At 39.3% G+C, this 20,703-nt stretch overlaps 1 protein-coding gene across 9 annotated transcripts in view; it reads right to left on the bottom strand.

The window, feature by feature from the left end:
- The window catches only part of prpf40a (pre-mRNA processing factor 40 homolog A), a 50,994-nt gene that overhangs the window by 24,658 nt on the left and 5,633 nt on the right, over positions 1-20,703 (bottom strand). For 6 of the 9 annotated variants that reach the window (XM_033024056.1, XM_033024053.1, XM_033024060.1 and 3 more), the window contains exons 2-11: positions 19,377-19,454; positions 19,140-19,280; positions 18,929-19,012; positions 18,693-18,710; positions 10,149-10,185; positions 9,594-9,613; positions 8,482-8,559; positions 6,543-6,653; positions 4,500-4,620; positions 2,958-2,985 (exon numbers count right to left, since the gene is read on the bottom strand). In XM_033024056.1, coding sequence (XP_032879947.1) covers positions 2,958-2,985; positions 4,500-4,620; positions 6,543-6,653; positions 8,482-8,559; positions 9,594-9,613; positions 10,149-10,185; positions 18,693-18,710; positions 18,929-19,012; positions 19,140-19,280; positions 19,377-19,454 — 716 coding nt within the window. The remainder of the gene's footprint in view (positions 1-2,957; positions 2,986-4,499; positions 4,621-6,542; positions 6,654-8,481; positions 8,560-9,593; positions 9,614-10,148; positions 10,186-18,692; positions 18,711-18,928; positions 19,013-19,139; positions 19,281-19,376; positions 19,455-20,703) is intronic. The other 3 variants (XM_033024054.1, XM_033024058.1, XM_033024061.1) reach the window with 3 other exon arrangements.

Here is a 20,703-nt window from a genome sequence, read left to right on the forward strand (position 1 = left end):
AGAAGACACAGAAATCCCCTCGGAAATGATGAGGAACTATGCATCCACAGAAAGCGAGGAGCTCACTGTAATTAGCATCGGGGAGAAATCGATTGGATTGAAAACCAGTATTCTAGTGCTTTAAAGAAGGTTGATGTGGAGGAATAGTTAATGCACTGGGTTCTTATCATCCAAATTCTCTAGATTCTGGAATTGTGCTCACAGATTAGTCACTATTTATTAAAGAAGGGAATGAGAAAACATGGGATCATGTATCAGTTAACCTAATGTTAGCGGTCAGAAAATTACTAGAATCTACAATTATGGAAATTGCAATACTGCACTTGGATGTAGAAGGGTGGACAGTGAGAGCAGGGGTTAATGAAATGGAAATCACGTTTAACAAATCTACTAGGTATTGTTTTGGAGTTTGTAACTAGCAAAATAGATAAGTGAGAACAGTTGATGTGGTGTATCTAGGCTTTCAGAAGGTCTCTGATAGGATTTCTATGGATAGGGACTAGTTTGAAGAAATGGGCAGATTTTAGCTTGAGAGGTTGTGAGCAATAAAATGCCAATGAATCAGCTGTTCACAACCTAGAGCAGAGATCAGGATGAGGGAATCGTGTATATCACTTAGGGCGGCACACTGGAGCAGCGGTAGACTTGCTGCCTTACAGCACCAGAGACCCGGGTTTGATCCTGATTACGGGTGCTGCCTGTACAGAGGTTGTATGTTTTCCCCATGAATACATGGGTTTTCTCCGGGTCGGTCAGAGTGTGTACAGTGAAGACAATGCAACAGTCTTCTGCAAGATAAAGAATAAGTAAAAGGATGAGCACTTGATAGATGGAACAAACTAGCATTGATGCTGCTCTTGCAAGATGTTGCAAGAAGTTACAATTTTTTGCACTTTAAAAAGCAGAACCTCTTCCACTACTTGCAAACCTCTCCCATTATGTGTTGGAATGCCTTTATTCATAGCAAGAAGATGGAGTTAGCATCATAGGAAAACATTATGAAGTTTGGTGTAAATATTCCTAAATTATGAATTTATGCTTATGGGTAATACATTTGTGAGGGAGATAATAAAGACCAACCTATCCATTATTTATTGATATACAAAATGACTAAAGAAACTACATAATTTAAGATGGAATTCAGCCATGAAACTATTATAGAAATAATACAAGCAAAAGCATATCTAAACAATATACAAATGCTAAACATTTCTAAAATGCAATATTTGATAATGTTATACAATAAAAGTAAAACAAAGTAAAACTCTATGGAATATGTAGTGAAAGCATTCATCTGCATTTAAAATCTTTTCACTGGGAAGATTGTATTGGTCGCCCTGGCCTTATTTGCCTGTGAAGAACTGAATTGGAAGGTGTATTAGTGTGTAGGAAGAAATTGCAGATACTGGTTTACACCATAGACCACAAAATGCTGGAGTAATTCAGCGGGACAGATGAAATCTCGAGAGAAAAGGAATAGACGATGTTTCAGGTCGAGATTAAGGTTTGGGTCTGAAGAAGGGTTTCGACCCAAAACATCACCTGATTCTTTTCTCCAGAGATGCTGCCTGATCCGTTGAGTTACTCCTGCATTTTGTGTCTATCTTCGATGTATTAGTTGACTGGTATGCGTGATTGCTGGTATGACTGGTATGCGTTATTGAAACCGGATCATAAATTATGCTTGTGAGCGCCACATTTGTGGGCGAGGTATTTTAAATGATAGCCAAGTCAAGAGTGTTATATTGTCATATGTCCAAAACAGAACAATGAAATTCTTACTTGCCAGCTTCAAACATTTCTTATCAGCTGCAAACACAACAAAATTACGTTCTATAATTTGGCTACCATATCTTGAACGAGGCATTTCTGTATTGAGATTATTCCAACTTAATTCCATCTTTTGGTTGCAGTCGCTATATTTAAAATCATTTAATAGGTTTGTTTAGCCTCATTCATGAAGGATTGCTAAATAACTGAGTAAATCTGCTCAGAAAAAAATAGAAATAGCTCAGGATGTTTCATTTTGTCGCTCTCCTTCCACGCTATGCCTGTTGTGAGGAAAGTCCACACCTCATCTTGTCTTCTCCACACTACATAAAATTCTACAACTTCCATCATTATCTTACTGCATGTCATGGGAGTTTGTCATTGGGAATTAAAAGTACGAACATGGTAAAATACAAATGCTATCAAATTGAAAACTGCAAAGCTGTTAATCTATCATAATTTTTTATAAACCTCAGTGATGCATATCCACAAATTTAGTATACTGCATGGTCAATTTCAAAGACAGGACATCATCCTGACCTTGCAGTGTCACTTTATTCGGTAAAAATTAATAGAAATACCAAACTCGTACAACAATGTGTCAGAATTGAAAAGTTAGATGCATATGAAGTACACAAAATATTTAAGGGATTATTTTATTTGCTAGCAACATGCAGATTTCTTCTTTATTACCAACTCTGAAGTAACTGTTTAAATGTGTCTGTTGTTTTGGTTATCTTATGCGCTTTCAGTTTTCAGTTACAAAGAAACAAATCTACCAAGACAAATGTGTCTTGATTAACCCTGGCAATTTTTTATTTGTATACCCATATGAAGGGAATTGAGGTATTCGACCCTAACTGTAGCTTGAAAATTAGACTCAAGGAATGCGTGCAAGTGTGTTGAGATGCAAGAGGGCAATTATGACTTTCATGCTCTTGATCGCTGGTCACATGATCTGTTCTCCAGGGCGATAACCAGAAAGTGTCATGCCATTCACCCATCCAAACTCATTTGTTACAATGCTGAGAACTATATTCTGCACTCTGAATCTTCCCCTTTGCCCTTTCCAATATGATTTTCGATTCCAAAAATAGACCAATTTTACTTCCCTTGCACATTTTCAAAAATAAGATTCAAAATTCAATTTCTGATCTTAGAGAAGTGTAATAATGTGTAGAGCATACCCATTTTCTTCTTCAGCCTTGATCATATCTGCAGAAACATAAAAATAGCACCTGATTAACATATTTGAAAATATTTTAAATTATCAAGGGCCGCAACTTCATCTTATCACTTCACTCAGAATAAATTACACCATATTTGATCAAAAATACGAAAGCTTTTAAATTATTGCCAGCTAGCTGCGCCTGCTTTAATGAAGCAAAATCTTCTACAGTAAGAGCCTTTCACATTGAGCAGATAATCTTCTTATGATTTTAACATAATCAATTATTCAAAATTCAGAATGCCCTTATGTGATTTGAAATATTCCCATCGTACTAATAACCCAACTTAAATTAGCAATAATAACATAATCAGCAAAAATAATTTTGAATTAAAAAAGTTATGAGATGGTCATGTTGCAACCACAAAGAATTAAACAGAAAAGTTGATTTGTAAAATCTAAATCATTTGTTTTGGACAAATATTTGATGTCTACCTATGATTACAGAATGCTATTTGGAATCTCACGAAGTGCAGTATTCTATCATGTGAAATGTGACATGAGACGGGATTTCAATGTATTACTGTCTGGCATTCCTTACCTCCAAAAACTCTTTGCTCAGATTGTTCATTTGTATCCACATTCACCTTCATTGGTATCCCAAACTCAACCCATAACCAATATCAATTTAAATTACTAAAGCTCAACTTTACATTTCTATAATCAGTACCTTAATAGGTAGAAGACCCTTACTGCTGAATGCAAGACCATCAAAATAGCTTCTCTATTGCACAAAGGCTGGACGTTCCACAGAACTAAACAAGTCCTATTTACAAACGGATTGCTTCAACTCCTAATTGCCCCCGTATTACTTGACAACAATAAAAAAATCTAGTAAATTAAAAGGAGCTCATTTTTGGAAGGCATTTTTACATCTGAGAAATCAATGTGATATATGAAATCCACAGAAAAATGTTCTAAAGGATACAAACTTAAGACCTATGGATGTCAGGCGAAGGAGGACGTTCCTGGATACAAAGATGTTAGTGATCAGAAACCAATATTCACTCAATCAGGAGGAGGTTCTCTGCTTTAACTGAAGCACAAGTCCCCTCAATAGGATAGATCAATGATCCCCAAGTACAACACAATATATCTATTCAATAGGACATTATGTGTATCACTCCCTCCAGGCAACGCAGCAATTACTCACTTCTCACAAAACAGTTTATCCTCTATGTTGGAGAAGGGAAATGTAGATTAAGGATTGCTCCATAAAAAATAACATAGGAAGCAAGAGAAGGAATAGGCCATTTGCTCTTCAAGCTCACTCCATCATTTCTTAAAGTGATAGCCATCTACCTCTTGGGGTCATTTTCCAAAATTGTTACCACTTCCTTTGATGGTCAGATGGGTTTTGAGTGAAATCAATGACCAAGTCTTGACAATCTACAATTCAAACCGTTATAGTTTGAAGTAAAACACAAATTCCGTGGTAAATGTTTAAAGAGATGGCTTTTAAACAGTCTGCCGCATTAATGGAAACTATTACTCGTTTTACCTTCCAGTTCTTCCAACTCTTTAGGTTTAGTCCATCGTGATTCTTTTGTTTGAGAATTATAATAATAGGGCTTCCCTGTGTCAGACTTGTATTCTTTCCATGGACATTGTGACAGCAATTGCTTGAAATTAAACAAACTTGCATTAATATCTTGTATAATGGACCGTCATTTAAATTTACAGAAAAAGATCTATGTAATAAAAAAACTAAATATCTGTCCAAACACATTTTATACATTATATTTTCATTAAAATTTAATCAGTTTACAGAGGGATTACAGACCCTGCAGAAGATTATTTCAACATTTAACAAGCAAAGATACTATATATTTGAAGTTCACATTGCAGGCTCAATTTCTCATATTTGTTACAGTGCCCTCCCTAATGTTTGGGACATTTATTTAATTGCGTCTGTACTCCATAATTTGAGATTTGTAATAGAAAAAATCACATGTGTTTATAGTGCACAGTCAGATTTTAATAAAGCCATTTTTATACATTTTAGTTTCACCGTGTAGAAATTACTGCAGTGTTTATACATAGCCCCCCACCCACTTCAGGGCACCATAATGTTTGGGACACAGCAATGTCATGTAAATAAAAGTAGTCAATATTAGTCTTTTGCTGCATATGCTTTGCATACAATGACTGCTTGAAGTCTGCGATTCATGGACATCACCAGTTGCTGGGTGTCTTCTCTGGTGATGCTCTGCCAGGACTGCATTGCAGCCATCTTTAGCTTATGGTTGTTTGGGGGGCTAGTCCCCGTCAGTTTTATCGTCAGTATATAAAAGGCATGCTCAATTGGGTTCAGATCGGGTGATTGACTTGGCCACTCAAGAATTTACAATTTTTTAGCTGAAAAACTCCTTTGTTGCTTTAGCAGTATGTTTGGGATCATTGTCTTGCTGTGGAATGAACTGCCGGCCAATGAGTTTTAAGACATTTGTTTGAACTGTAACAGATAGGATGTGTCTATACACTTCAGAATTCATTATGCTACAACCATCAGCAGTTGTATCATCAATGAAGATAAGCGAGTCAGTACCGTCAGCAGCCATACATGCCCAGGCCATAACACCCCCACCACCGTGTCTCACAGATGAGGTGGTATGCTTTGGATCTTGGGCAGTTCCTTCTCTCCTCCATACTTTGCTCTTGCCATCACTCTGATATAAGTTAATCTTCGTCTCATCTGTCCACAAGACCTTCTTCCAGAACTATGGTTGCTCTTTTAAGTACTTATTCGCAAACTGTAACCTGGCCATCCTATTTTTGCGGCTAACCAGTGGTTTGCATCTTGCAGTGTAGCCTCTGTATTTCTGTTCATGAAGTCTTCTGCGGACAGTGGTCATTGACAAATCCACACTTGACTCTTGAAGAGTGTTTCTGATCTGTTGGACAGGTGTTTGGGGAATTTTCTTTATTATAGAGAGAATTGTTCAGTCATCAGCTGTGGAGGTCTTCCTTGGCCTGCCCGTCTGTTTGCAATTAATAAGCTCACCAGTGATTTCTTTCTTCTTAATTACATTCCAAACATCTGATTTTGGTAAAACTAAGGTTTGGCTGATGTCTCTAACAGTTTTATTCTTGTTTCTCAGTCTTATAATGGCTTCTTTGACTTTCATTGGCAGAACTTCGGTCCTTAGGTTGATAAACAGCAATAAAAGCTTTCCAAATGTGATGAAAAGACTGGAGGAAAGACTAGGTGCTGAGAGCTCTCTTATATCTGCATTAAGGAGGCAATTAAACACATCTGAACAATTACAAACACCTGTGAAGCCATGTGTCCCAAACATTATGGTGCCCTGAAATGGGGGGGGGGGGGGGACCAATGTATAAACACTGGTGTAATTTCTAAATGGTGAAAGCAAAATGTATAAAAATGGCCTTTATTAATATCTGACAATGTGCACTTTAAACACATGTGATTTTTTCTATTACAAATCTCAAATTGTGAAGTACAGAGGCAAATAAAATAAATTATGGGTCTTTGTCCCAAACATTGCGGAGGGCTGTATATATCCAAGCTATTAGTTCACACCTCTGCATGTGACTTCAACTCATCTGGCTTCTCCCATGTGGATTGCTTTGTTTCAGAGTTATAGAAATAGGTCCGTCCATCTGGAGATTTGTGTTCGGTCCAAACGGACTTCTGAAAGGAAGCAATAGGAAAATATTAAAGTATATAAATGCAGTAACACGTCCTCCAACCTCATCTACTGGATCCGCTTTACCAGGTGTCAACTTCTGTACATCGATGAGACCAAGCACAGGCTTTGTCATTACATCTCTGGACTTTGTCTGCCTATCAAAGAACCCCCCCTCATCCATATCAATCTATACAAAAGCTTTGTCCTGCCCCGCCTCTTCACCATCTTTCCCCAACACAATCAGTCTGAAGAAAGATCTCGACCCGAAACGTCACCTATCCATGTTCTCCAGAGATGCTGCCTGACCTGTTGAGTTGCTCCAGCACTTTGTGTGTGTTTTTTTTGTAAAGCAGCACCTGCAGATCCTAATGCCTACTATAGAGTTGCTAGATCTGTTTCTGAATCCACCTCACTTTACACAATGTTTTGATAGGATCCTGTCACCATCACAAAAAAGGCAATTAGAGGAGGAGGAGCCATCTTGGGGAATGGCTGCTAACCAGCAGCCGTCCGTTTAATTCATTTTTTTTCTCCAGTTTTTAGTTAGTTTTGTTCGTCGTTTTTTCGGAGAAATGGACTTCTTATTGTGGGGGGAAGGAGGTAACCTTACTTCTAGGTCCCTACCTGGTCGGTGAGGCAGCTTTTTCTCTGGGCTGCCCGTCTACCCGTCCTCGTGGCCTACCAACGGGCGTGGAGCGCCGTTTCCTGGTGGGGACCGCCCAGCACCTCGGCTTCGGTGGCGGCACAGCGCTGGAGCTCCATCGCGGAGCGGAGCGGGCGATGCCTTGCCTGGGTCGCCGCGCTGGATCGACGTGCTGGAGCGCCGGAGAGCTGGACCGCCGAGAGCAACACCTCTGGGCTGCAGAGCGGAGCGGGCGGCGCTGACATTAACACCGGGAGCTTGGGAGCTCCAACTCGGTGCGTCCTTGTCGGCTTCGGAAGCCGACAATCCCCTGCTAGGAAGCGGCCGTTCCAGGTGGCCCAGCCGCTGTGAGGACTCTCCCGACGCCGGGGCAAGACCACCCGGCCAGGAACATCGGGCCTCCGTTGAGGCAACAGCGGTGGCCTTAATAGGCCTGACATTTGGGAGAACTGGGGTTGGGGACTGGACTTTTGTGCCTTCCCCCAGTGGTAACCACTGTGGGGGGATGATTTTTCTGTGTGTAAGGTACTTTGTTAGTCTGTGTCCAAGATGGCTGTCGGAAGAGAGAGTGGACGCTAGCGCGCTTTAGCTGCCGCTGCTCTCTCTTCACATTGTGTTTTTTTTTTGATTTTTTGATTTTGTGTCTTTGGAGCGATTTCTATCTTTAATTTGTGTATTGATGATGTCCTTATTATTTATTTTTCTCCGACTACATGTTTTTTTTTTCTCTTCTGTTTAATCTTTGTAAGGTGACCTTGATATTTGAAAGGCGCCCGAAAATAAAATTTATTATTATTAATGTAAGGCATCTGAGACAGGTTGTTTGTATCACACATGGAAGTTTTTTCCCCTTGTATTGGTTCTCTCACTCACCACCTTCCCCTTGCTTAACGCAAATGATGTCCTATTTGACATTTATCCCTCAAAGGAATTGACATTAGAAAAGCAATTTACTGACTGTAAACACCTTTAGATCATCAAATGCTTCAAATATATAAAAGATGTACAAGTTCTTTTTAACCCAATTTCTGGCCCAAGTTAATATTCAATTAATATAACTAAATTTCAAAAGAAAAACTACAATAACCAAATCTGTGTTCTTTTCTTCAAAACTTCAATTCTTATTTCAACTCTACATCAAAACTGAAGCGCTGTTAACTTAAACGGATGCATTCACAGGTCGATACCTTCTTGGGCAGCTCTTCGCCTGATGATTCATTTGCAGCTGTAATCTGTTGACCACTAGAAACCGTGGGATTTGCAGCCTGAAAAACATCAGATCCTTTGGTTTTCAGAACAAATAAAAACTACAATGCTGGAGTAACTCAGTGGATCCGGCAGCATCTCTGGATAATATGGACAGGTGACGTTTCCGGTCTGGAACGCCCGGATCTGAAACATCACTTAACCATATTCTCCAGGGATGCTGCCTGACCCACTGAGTTGCTCCAGAAATTTAAGTATTTTCTGGGTAAACCAGATTCTGCAGTTCCTTGTTTCTACAGATAAAAACTAAACCTAACATTAAGAAAAAAACATGAGCAGAGGGATAAATTAACTCAGTCATGGACATTTCTATTGATCTCCGTAAACTCCAAATATTTCAATATTATATTCAATATTTGTAAACAATAGACAATTAAATCAAAAGCACAAAGTCAGTAATCTGTTTTTCACGTTAATTCTTTAATTAAAAAAAAAATCACAATATGGCCTTGGAAGCATCTTCACAAAACAAAGGGAAATGGTGACAACATTAACCTATGTAAAGCTATCAACATAAAAGGGAGAGGTATCAAAATTTTGTTTTTAAGCCGTTATCACTGAGAATATACAAGATCACCAGCAATGTAGCAAGCAATAAATTAGATGCATCGGTTTATGAGCATAGTGCCACACAATGCACAGCACGTGTACTAATGCTTCTCTGTAAGAATATAAAAAAATATTGCTCTGTCATACTAGGGTAGAATATAGTTGTTTTTTTTTTTTAAATTATGCAGATCTTGCAGTGAAATTGCAATATGAATGAAGCATCAGAGAATATGTGATTACTAATAAACATCTTAAGAGGATATAAATATTTCCTAAATACTGTTGACTAAAATCAATTGCAAGCACAATTTAAATGTTATAGAAAATGTACTGCTTTATCTCAATTGTTTGTAAACCATTATAATATGTAATGTTAATTAAGGAAGAACACTAAAGTGGTTACTGCTTTTGAAGAGCATGAAAGAAACCAGAACCAACAGAGAATTTAATTTGGGTTGGACAAAACAGATGTATTACAACTTACCTGAACAATAGTGGTTGGAGCTGGAAAAATATTAAATAAAATGCATAAGAATGATTGAATAAGAGAAATATTTTATAATGTTATGAGGAAACAAGTTTAATGCGTGATTTTTGTTTAAGTACTTTATCATAAAGCATCTCCAGTATAAATATTCTAATAGCATTCTCTTGCATGCAAGCTCATGTGCAAGGGAGAGAATTAGTGAAGAAAAGCTTTCCAGTGATTTCTATAATATATTTAAATAGAATATTATCTCTGAACTATAAACTATAAAAGTAATAACGTTTCTTAAGATTTTCAGTTAGGTTGATGTTTGTACAATAGGAGCTAAGATAACAACTATATAAATTATTTGCTTTAATTCTCTTCTATAGATTTTATTTTATCCAGATAAACTATTGTGTTCTGTTCAAAAGCACATTTTTTGTTTCAATTTTCTTGAAATAATAATTCTAAATTCTAATGTTGAGAAGCCATCTTTTGACATGAAATATTACATGTAACTTTTTACATGTACATATAACTTTTACAGGAAATTAAAATAAGAGCACTTGCCTGTTGGTACTTCTGCCACAGTGGTGCTTACTCCTGGCTGTTGAAATAAAAGCAATATATTAATATCAAAATTATATAAACTGCATTCATAACAACTAATAACATATTGTACAATTATGTCAATTCATAGTGGTGTATCCTCACAAAAGATAAAGACAAAAAGATGAAAAATGATAGGTATGCTGAAAAAAAAGAAAATGGAAGTACTGAGACCTGAATGAAAAAGGAAGGAGAAACTATGCTGTTGAATAAGAGGAAGAAAACAAAACGACTAGATGAGAGACATAGAAGTATCGTACAGTCCAAAGTAATGATATATTCACTAAAAATGAAAACCAATAATGTGCCGAGGAACAGATATTCAAAGGGAACTGTACTACCTAATTCAAAGAGAGGAAGAACAGGAGACCAAGGCAAGAAGTGGGAAAACAAGAGAAAAAGGAGATAGAAGAACACAGACAGAAGATAAAGAACCAAGATGATGAGAGTGGGTTGGCTGTGGGGAGGTTGTCAGGCAATCTAGTCAAATTAGAAGGTAAGTATGCACACCAGTAAGGTTACAGGGAAAAATGTATTGTGAAAGAGGGATGGCTTAATGAGGGAGAGTATGCCAATGAGTTGATAAGAAAAAAGGATGAACCAAGGTAGTGGTAAGGGAATTGGAAAAAAGTAAGTAAGGTGGTAAACTCTGGCAAGAGGTGGAGGGGAGTAGAGAGTGTGGGATTGAGGAAAGAAACCAGCTGGATGGAAGAGAAAAGCAGCAAGAAGCAGGGGTTGGGTTGGTGGAATAAAATGGGCAAGAGTGGGGGAGGGAGTGGGAACAGTCAAGAGCCAAGGGTGAAACAGTCCAGAGACTGGAAAAGGACAACAACAAAAAAAGTGGGAGATGTTGGGAAGAGAGGAAATGAACAAAAGAGACTGTGTGCCTGGGTGTAAAAATGACAAAAAAGAAAGTGGGGTAAGGGAATCGGTCAAGAAGACTGGAGAGATGGGAGAATACAGAGACAAGCAAGATAAATATGAGATGGAGGCGGTATCCAGTTTGGGGATGTTCATGGGAAATCAGAGAGAGGCAATGGGAGGAGAGGAGGCTGGCAATAAGAATAGTGGAGGGGAACATTGATACGCTAAGGGAGTTGAACAATGACATGGATATTGGAGACTGGGAGATGGAAAAGTCCCACAAATGACTGGGGGTGTGGGGGGAATGGAAAGAATCTGCAACAGGAATGTGAGCAGAAACTACAAGGATAATCTGAAGAAGGGTCTCGACCCGAAACGTCGCCCATTTCCTTCGCTCCATAGATGCTGCCTCACCCGCTGAGTTTCTCCAGCATTTTTGTCTACCTTTGATTTTCCAGCATCTGCAGTTCCTTCTTAAACAAGGATAATTGGAGTCGGGCTAATACTGGCAAGAGAGAGTGTGCAAGTTTACAAAAAAAGTGAAGGATATGTGGTTATACCAGCTACCAGACTGGAATAAGTTGGAAGGAGGAAGTGAGGAGGAGAACAATGCACTCTGGAATTCAACATAGGATTAAGCTGGCAGCACTTTGTTCAAAGACTGCACAGAAAAGCTAAGGAAAGAATGTACAAGGCAGAGATAAAAAGAAAGATGTCCAATATTCATAAAGAGATGAGAAACCCTTCTAATGGCAATGGGAGAAGCTGAGCGAGGCTGCCATTTCAAGTGTTTAGCCCTGAAGACCGAAATGTGCAGTTAGTTCAATGAAGTCATTATAATATCAAGGTCAACCAACATATGTATAAATACCATCACCTTAATTAATGACATGACTGTTGTTAAGACACTGCTCAATACACCACACCCCCATCACTCACCAACACATAATTCGCAAACCAACATTCATAAATCACATTCATAAAACACACGCATTCACTTAGCTATTGAGCCACGACAGACATCATCCAACACACATTGCATGGTGCTCAATAACACAATTGCTCTCTCCCGTCACAATGAAGCATATGCAACAGTGGCTGCTGCACCACACTGACCTTAAAGGAGAATTACTAAAGTAATTACAGTGATCATTATCAAAATCATGGCAAATTAAACTGAACATAAAAATGGAAGTATCTTCATACCCACTCCCCCTCCTCACTCTCTTATCCCTCAGTCCAGTCTTTGATTTACAAACTAAAGCTGGTCTAAACATTCATCTTAATGTTAATATTTTTCTCATAAGTAGACCGTAGCTTTTAAATATTGAAGTAGTATATATTTGTGCAAGAATAAGGCAGTGAAGTTACTAGTTAATATACACAGCGCTTAAATATCAGCATAGCAGGTAATCAGGATGTTTGTACAGAGATCGATGCCTCTACACGCGATGAGACACCAAACTTAAATAGAGATCAGGGGCATAGGAAAACAATAGCTTGGCTACCAGTTCCCAGAAGATGCACAAAAGGTATGGTGCAGAGAACTCAAATTAGCCTAATGTTGGTGGCTGAGAGATCCATTTAATGAAACATTCTGTCTATTGCCAGGCCAGCATGAAACCCTGAATGCACCGTCAAGGAGCATCGATGAGTCCAGCACCAACCTTGCAAAGAGCTTTGCACAGAGCTTGGAGCCTATCCTTTCCAGTATGGAAGTGGTAAGCAACTCCATTACACTTGTGGGCCCAACTAAAATTCAGCCTTTTTATGGCTGATGTCTTGTATGCATTGCAGCACATGCAATACTGCTGGGGAAGCTTAGGGTTTCTCACATACGAGTTCAGCATGCCTCTGTGCAAAAATCACAAATCTGATCACCAGATGAGTTTGTTGAGCATCAAAACAATCTAGTAATCTGTCCTTCAACAGAGTGCTAGTTTTGCTGAGACACCGTCACAGGACGATGACTGTAGTTTCAAGGATCACAAATCGGATTTTCCCTTTCTCAACGGACAATAGAAGGCGCAACCCTACCAATGACATTGCACCAATGTCCTTAATGTTGCCAATCATGCAGCCAGGCTAGATGCAGCTGTCCGCTCCTAAGAGACAACAGTCCCAACACAGACCTTTTGCCCAGCACTTTGAGATCCTCCTTCAGGGTTATTTGCAATCTCAACAGAAAGCCAGCAACTTTCAACCCACGGCAAAGCTGTACTACAACAATATATGACACACGGAGGACAAGCATTATGGGAATGCAAAAGATTAGTTAACATTTTTATGCAATTTGGCAAGCTTTTATTTAAAAATTTGATTAGGTATTTTGTGTTGGTTTTATTTGTATGTTGTGGCAAAGCATACATTGTGGCTAGCAGCAACAGAAGCATTGTTGGTGAATGGAGCATTGGAGTCATGTTTTCTGGTATCGCAATCAGATTCACAGACTTGCTGATTAGTAAAGGTCCCTCATCCTTTACTAATAAAGTTGCATCATCCTTTACTCTTCCTCCTTTTCTTAGTCTTTTTCTTCCTTTTCCTGCTCCACAGCTGTACACCTGTACACCTTGCACCCTGTTTAGGCAAAGGTAACGTGGCAATGATGACATGCTTTAATGTCATAGACTCTAAAACTCTTGTGGAAACTGTGACACAACTAAGGCCATCCACCTGCTGCCTTGATGCTTTACCTACCAACTTCTTTAAGAATGTTTTTGACTGCCTAGCAATAGACATACTGCAAATAGTTAACAGCTCTCTTCAATCAGGCAATTTCCCAAAAGCCTTGAAAACTGCAGTTATTAAACCTCTTTTAAAAAAGCGGAGCCTAGATGCCTCTATTATTAACAACTATAGACCAATATCAAATCTATCTTTCATAAGTAAAATCATTGAGAAAGTTGTCCTCCAGCAACTTAATCACTTCCTGGCTTCAACTGGCTGCTACGACAACTTCCAGTCAGGATTTCGACCTCTTCATAGCACCGAGACCGCTCTTATTAAAGTTGTAAACGACATCCGTCTTAACACAGACTCTGGCAAAGTTTCAATATTAATGCTATTAGACCTCAGTGCTGCATTCGACACTGTTGATCACTCAATATTTTTGGACAGGTTGGAAAAATGTGTGGGGCTCTCAGGCACAGTCTTAAGTTGGTTCAGGTCATATTTACAAGATAGGAACTATTTTGTTTCCATTGGTGACTTTGTATCAGAACCATGTGTGGAGTACCGCAAGGTTCGATCTTAGGGCCCTCTTTATTCAACATCTACACGCTCCCACTAGGGCAAGTCATGCGAAATAATAATATTGACCACCACTGCTATGCCGATGACACTCAAATCTATGTAGCGCTATCACCAAATGACTATCGCCCCATAGATCTGTTGTGCCAGTGCATTGAGCAAGTCAAAGACTGGATGTGCCAAAATTTTCTCCAACTAAATAAGGACAAAACGGAGATAATTGTTTTTGGTGCTAAAAAGGAAAGGCTTAAAGTAACCCAACACCTTCACTCTCTGTCCCTGAACACTTCAAACAAAGCCAGAAATCTTGGGGTCATTATGGATTCAGATTTAAATTTCGACAGTCACATCAAATCAGTAACAAAATCGGCCTACTATCACCTCAAAAACATAGCAAGGTTAAGAGGACTCATGTCAGCTCAAGACTTAGAAAAACTTGTACATGCCTTTATTAATAGTAGGCTAGATTATTGTAACGGTCTCCTTGCAGGTCTTCCAAAAAAAAACTGTCAGGCAGCTACAGCTTGTTCAGAACGCTGTTGCTAGAGTTCTAACAAAGACCAAAAAATTTGAGCATATTACACCAATTCTTAAATCCTTACATTGGCTCCCTGTATGTCAGAGAATTGATTTTAAAATCCTGCTGCTCACCTATAAATCACTACATGGTTTAGGGCCAAAGTATACCACTGACATGCTTCCACTATATAAGCCTTCTAGACCGCTAAGATCTTCTGAAACCAATCTGCTAGTGATTCCCAGAGTAAATACAAAACATGGGAAAGCAGGATTTAGTTACTATGCAACAAATAGCTGGAATAAACTTCCTGAAGATTTAAGACTTGCCTCAACTTTGACCACTTTTAAAACAAGACTGAAAACTTTTATGTTTACTTTAGCTTTCAGCTAAATCTTAACTACATTGCACTTTTAACTTTTGCACTTTTTATAATGCATTTTTAATTTTGCTTTTCTTTTCTTTTAGTTCTTCTATTTTATTTCATTTTATTATTTCATTTATTGTATGACATGTTTTTATGTGAAGCACTTTGAGTCTGCCTCGTGTATGAAATGTGCTATATAAATAAAGTTGCCTTGCCTTGCCTTGATGGCAAGGTCTGAGCCCTGATGGCAGCAATGTTGTGCCACACGCATCAGACTACGACAATCTGTGACATTTGCACTGCAGAGTTCTGCAGGGGTCCTCCAGAATAGTCCAGGCAGAAAAAGCACTATCTCAACATGGCACTGAAGTATTCTGTCACATTTGTTGCATGCGTGTTTCCCACTTGCATGGAGACGTGCAACACTCCTGTGCCATGTTTTCCACCGAACACATTCGTCGCTATCTAATTTGATTTGATCTGCGATCCAAATGCAGATGATGTGGCAGAAAGCACCCGGACCTATCACTGACCATTGTGATGGGTTGCGCACCAGATAGATTCTAGGCTACTGTACACCTGAGAGTAGACTTGCAGCATCCATACTGCAGTGGATGTCACCTGAACAACGGGGAAGCCTATGTTCCTGGTGAAACCACATGGTTCCTCTGCCTGCTGCTCTCTGCTTGGAGAGCAAAATGTTTCAAAAAAGCTTTGAATATAGTGTAAGTGTCCACCACAATACAAATTGGATGCAGACTGTGGGATGGTGCAAATATTTCCAGCTCAAAGAATCCAAGTACATAAAAGCTGGTGGGCACTCTGAAAGCGATTTGCAACATTCCTTATATTATTCTGAGGTTGCGGTTGTGGCATCAGAAGTTGCAGTTTATTAGATTAGATTAGATTAAACTTTATTAATCCCCTTATTCAGGGGAAATTCTGATGTCCTTGCAGCACACTAATAAAAATACAACATAGCATTCAAAAAGAAGTTCAACACAAAAACATCCCCCCACAGTGATTCCCACTGTGGGGGAAGGCACAAAGTCCAGTACCCATCCTCTTGTCCACCCAAAGTCGGGCCTATTGAGGCCTCCACAGTCGCCGCCACGGCGCCCGATGTTCTCGCCGGGTGATGGTGCTCCGGCGTCGGGAGAACCCCCAGCGGCTTGGGGTGCCAGGAACGGCCGCCTTCCCACCGGAGACCGCGGCTTCCAAGCCAACAGACCGCGCTGGACGGAGCTCCGCACACTGGCGATCTCAGCAAGAGATCCCAGGCTCCGGGATGTAACGTTCAGCGTCGCAGCTGGCCGCTCCACAGAACCGCGGCTCCACAATGTTCTTATCGGCGGTCCCAGCATGCTGGAGTTCCAGCGCGGCGACCCAGGAAAGGCATCGCCCGCTCCGCAATAGCGCTCCAGCGCTGCGCCGCCGCCAAAGCCGATGTTCTGGCCAGGTCCCCTCAGGGAAACGTCGCTCCAGGACCCGCTGGTAGGCCGCAAGGACAGGTCGAAGACGCTGCTCGGAGGAAGGCAACCCCTCCGACCAGGTAGGGACTCGAGAAGCAGTTTCCTCCTTCCCCCCCACCACCCCCCACACATAAAAAGATTTAGACCCCCTGACTACACACTCAACGTACTAAAAATAATAAAAAAGAAGGGGAAAAAAACGGACAGCTGCAGGACAGGCAGCCGTTCAGGACAGCGCCTCCTCCGGAAGAGGATATACCGAGGATATTCATACTGAAGCGCAAATGTCTATTGCATAGTTCCCATTAAAAACTGTACCGTAAGCATCTTAGATGGACATAGCTTCCTGCTGATGTCCCTTCATCCCCTCGTCTACTACCTTGCTCAGCCTGCCTTCATTGATCTTTCCAATTCATGCCATACTTCAAGAGGAATACATTCTATTTTATCTATATTTCTAAATAAACATTTTGAGCAGAGGTACTAAAGTTATGCCAAATTCGCTCAGCATGTGCCACACCACTTCCTATAAATATTTACAGCTTTATAGTAGTTGAGAAAGCAACAAACACTTGCCAATTTGAAGCAACATCCAGGAGAAATCAATGATGAACAATTATCATCCGGTAATAGATGATTTACGTACCAAAAGTGGGAAGAAGTAGATTAAAACTAAAAAAAAATCATTTTTGCCAGTTAACAAATGTACGTTACAAAAGACAATAGGGTTGCTCAGTATAGTTTTGAGAGGCATGCCCTTCTTGGTGCTGAACATATGCGAGGTTGAGCGGGTGTACCAATTGGTGCCACGGGTTTCAACATGACAGCTCTAGTATGCCAATTGAAAACACAACTAATTTACTCAGCCTGCCTCAGGCAGGTCTTACCATCACACATGCTAATGTCCCTCACCAAGAAGGCAGTTAGGGTAGCTCACATAACAAATGTGCACTGATGTACACAACACTGAACTCACAGGGCTCAAATAGCCCGCAGAATCACATTTTGTGCAATTGCAAATAACCTAGGTACAGCAAAGAAGGGAACGCCACACCATCCAGGATTAAATTTCTGTTTTCAATTTAACCAGGAGAGCTCAAAACAAAAGTCTGAACAAAGGGTTTCGGCCCGAAACGTTGCCTATTTCCTTCGCTCCATAGATGCTGCTGCACCCGCTGAGTTTCTCCAGCTTTTTTGTGTACCTTTGAGCTCAAAACATTAACTGATTGATTAGTTGATGAGTAAATAAAATAGTCCGTAATTCTTTAAAAAGAATTCAATGAGGACAATGAGTAGAACGAAAAATAAGCACAGATAGTTAATTAATCTTTTTTTTTTAAATGAGGTTGAAAAATAAACAAAACACACAAATATCACATAAATAGAAAACTCACAAGGGTATATGGGATTTTACATCCTACGGGAGCTTGTTAAAAAAGTACCAGTTTCATTACAATAAAAGCAGAAAAATGCAGGATATACACAACAGAATAGCCAACATCACTGGAAAGTGGAACAGATTTAATATTTCAGAGTGATAACCTTTCAACAGAATTCATGATCAAACATTTTTATGAAAGGGTATCAACTTGAAAAAAAAATCATCTCTTTTGCAACTGATGTTGCCTAACCTGATGAGAGTTTCCAACAATTTCTGGTTTTATTTCATATTTCCATGACTTGCAATTTTTAATTTTGCTTTCTGGCTATTTTATATTGCGTATTTCTCATAAATTTAAGTTAGCGAAACAAGATGAGGCGTATGATAGAGAGCAAAGTTGCAGTTTCGTTAAATATGCTACACAAACCATGTAAAAAATAAATTCTCTTATTTGAAATATACACAATAGCTAAAACAGATTATGACTAGAATATGCTATTTTTAGTGGACTCAGCTGAAGATCTTGACATTATGGGTCAACGAATATTGAAATAATATTAGTGGGAAGCTGTCACTCAGGGCATTTGCACAATGCCTCCAAGCATCGCTATCGCCAACCATGGTTCCAAATCTTTTCGCACCCATTTAAACGTACCCTGAAGATGTACTGTTTCTGCAAAAAAAAATTTGCAAAGAGTCAGATGAATCTATGGCCAAACTATATTTAGTGTAATTTCACTTAATACTTTAACAAGTGGGCTCAGGTGTTCTGTGAAAAAGTATACAACTAAGAGGGGGAGTTGTAATGGAATGGAGACAAAAAAAAACTGCTCCTATATCGTTAGATATTTAAGGGTATTAACAAATACCACAAAAACAAAGATGTTTTACCGGAGGTGCACTTGCTTGTATGGGGGCAGCTGGCATACGAGACATCATCATTCCTGCCATCAGAGGGGGCATCATTGCTGGCATCTTCAGAATATAATAAAATAGATAAAATGATTAAAACATTTATATTTTAGGCCAAAAGTATGTACGAATTAGCAGACCAACCAGAACATAAAATTGGATGATTCAGTGTGCCACAAAAAAAAGTTACCTGTCCCATTGGTGGTCCACCCATTGGAGGAATCATTGGTGGCATCATACCCGGTGGCAACGGTGGCATATTCGGTGGTCTCTGGACAATAGGTGGCATGCCCATGGGTGGAAAAGGTGGTGGCATACCTGGCGGTCCCATCTTAAGAGAAAAGCATGGATATTTTCATCATTAACATTACAAAATAAAAGTAGAGTGAAACACCTGCAGCTGACACCACCTTGCATCAATACTTACAAATGGTGGTGGAATCATGGGAGGGGCATTTCCAAAAGATGCTGGTTGTCCTGGACCATTTGATGTATCTGATGTTGACTGATATAAAACAAAACAAGATCAATAATGCACATTTGTGCGTAAACCAATCAATATGGTATGACTTGAAAGCCACAGACTGCATGTCACCAAAATATTTTAAATTGGAATCAATGGAATGTGTTTGATTATGTTGTATTGTTTGCGTGATGCTCATAATTTAGATGCCTCTGTGGTTCCTGATACAGTAAGCCAAAATATTAATTACCCTTAGTGCAATCAGGCACAACACCAATGTATTTTAACGTCATCCAAAATGGCAATCGGATGACTGGCGTGACTTAGACCAGAAGACAACTTGTGCAGCAGGTGTAATGATATTTTGCAAGGTGTTCAACTACTGCGAGAAATGCAAGACTGTCCAAACATGATTGGAAATAAAAATTGCTATTCGTAATAATGAGCAGTTTGTTAGGAAGCATGATTCCCTTGCCTTTTTAACATTTGAGCAAAGAATATCAGTGCTGTAGATTTCAAAATTATGTGCAACTGAAGTTGTCAATCCTTGCATAAGATCAATCATTCTTTAGTGCACCTGCAACTGACTCATCTAACAAAGCAGAAATAAACTATTTCCTGGATTTAATGTATAACATCCCTACTCAAAGATATTTGCATATGGCAGTTTTATTGAAAAAATATTTTGGGACCTCGAATCAGGAGCTTTATCAGAGGAAAACTTGACCTCTATCATTTTGATGGTATGATCTTGGAATGAAATTCCAACTGGACTTTAGGAGTTCCAAATAGGTAAGATTTCAAAATTTTGAAGGAAAAGAGATGGTGAAAGTAATCCAAGCTCTCTCCTTATCCATAATATCTAGTTCAAACAGGTTCAACAAATGGTACACATTACAATTCAGCTTTTTCTTTAGAAATGAAGAGCAAATTATATCTTTACCAATACAGATCCTACTTATCAAACCATACAAAACACAAACAAATATTGTTTTCCATGGACTGTGCAGCATAGAAAAAGACTAAGTCAGATGCCTGTTTAACATTCACAAAAACGAACTAAACAAGCATGGCAGTGATGTAAACACATTACTGGATGAGTAAGCTTTTGTTCTCGCATTGTACAAATGGTGAGGATGCTTGATGAGAAACTTGTCTGGTCTTACTCAAAAACTAAATCATCGAAAGCAGGTTTGACTGATTGGGACATGGATGGAAAAATATAGTTTCCACAGATAGGTGACCAAATCAATTCAGCATAACTCCAAGCTTCCACTGCATCAATATTCAC

This window comes from Amblyraja radiata, chromosome 7, assembly GCF_010909765.2.
Source record: "Amblyraja radiata isolate CabotCenter1 chromosome 7, sAmbRad1.1.pri, whole genome shotgun sequence".
NCBI lineage: Eukaryota > Metazoa > Chordata > Chondrichthyes > Rajiformes > Rajidae > Amblyraja > Amblyraja radiata.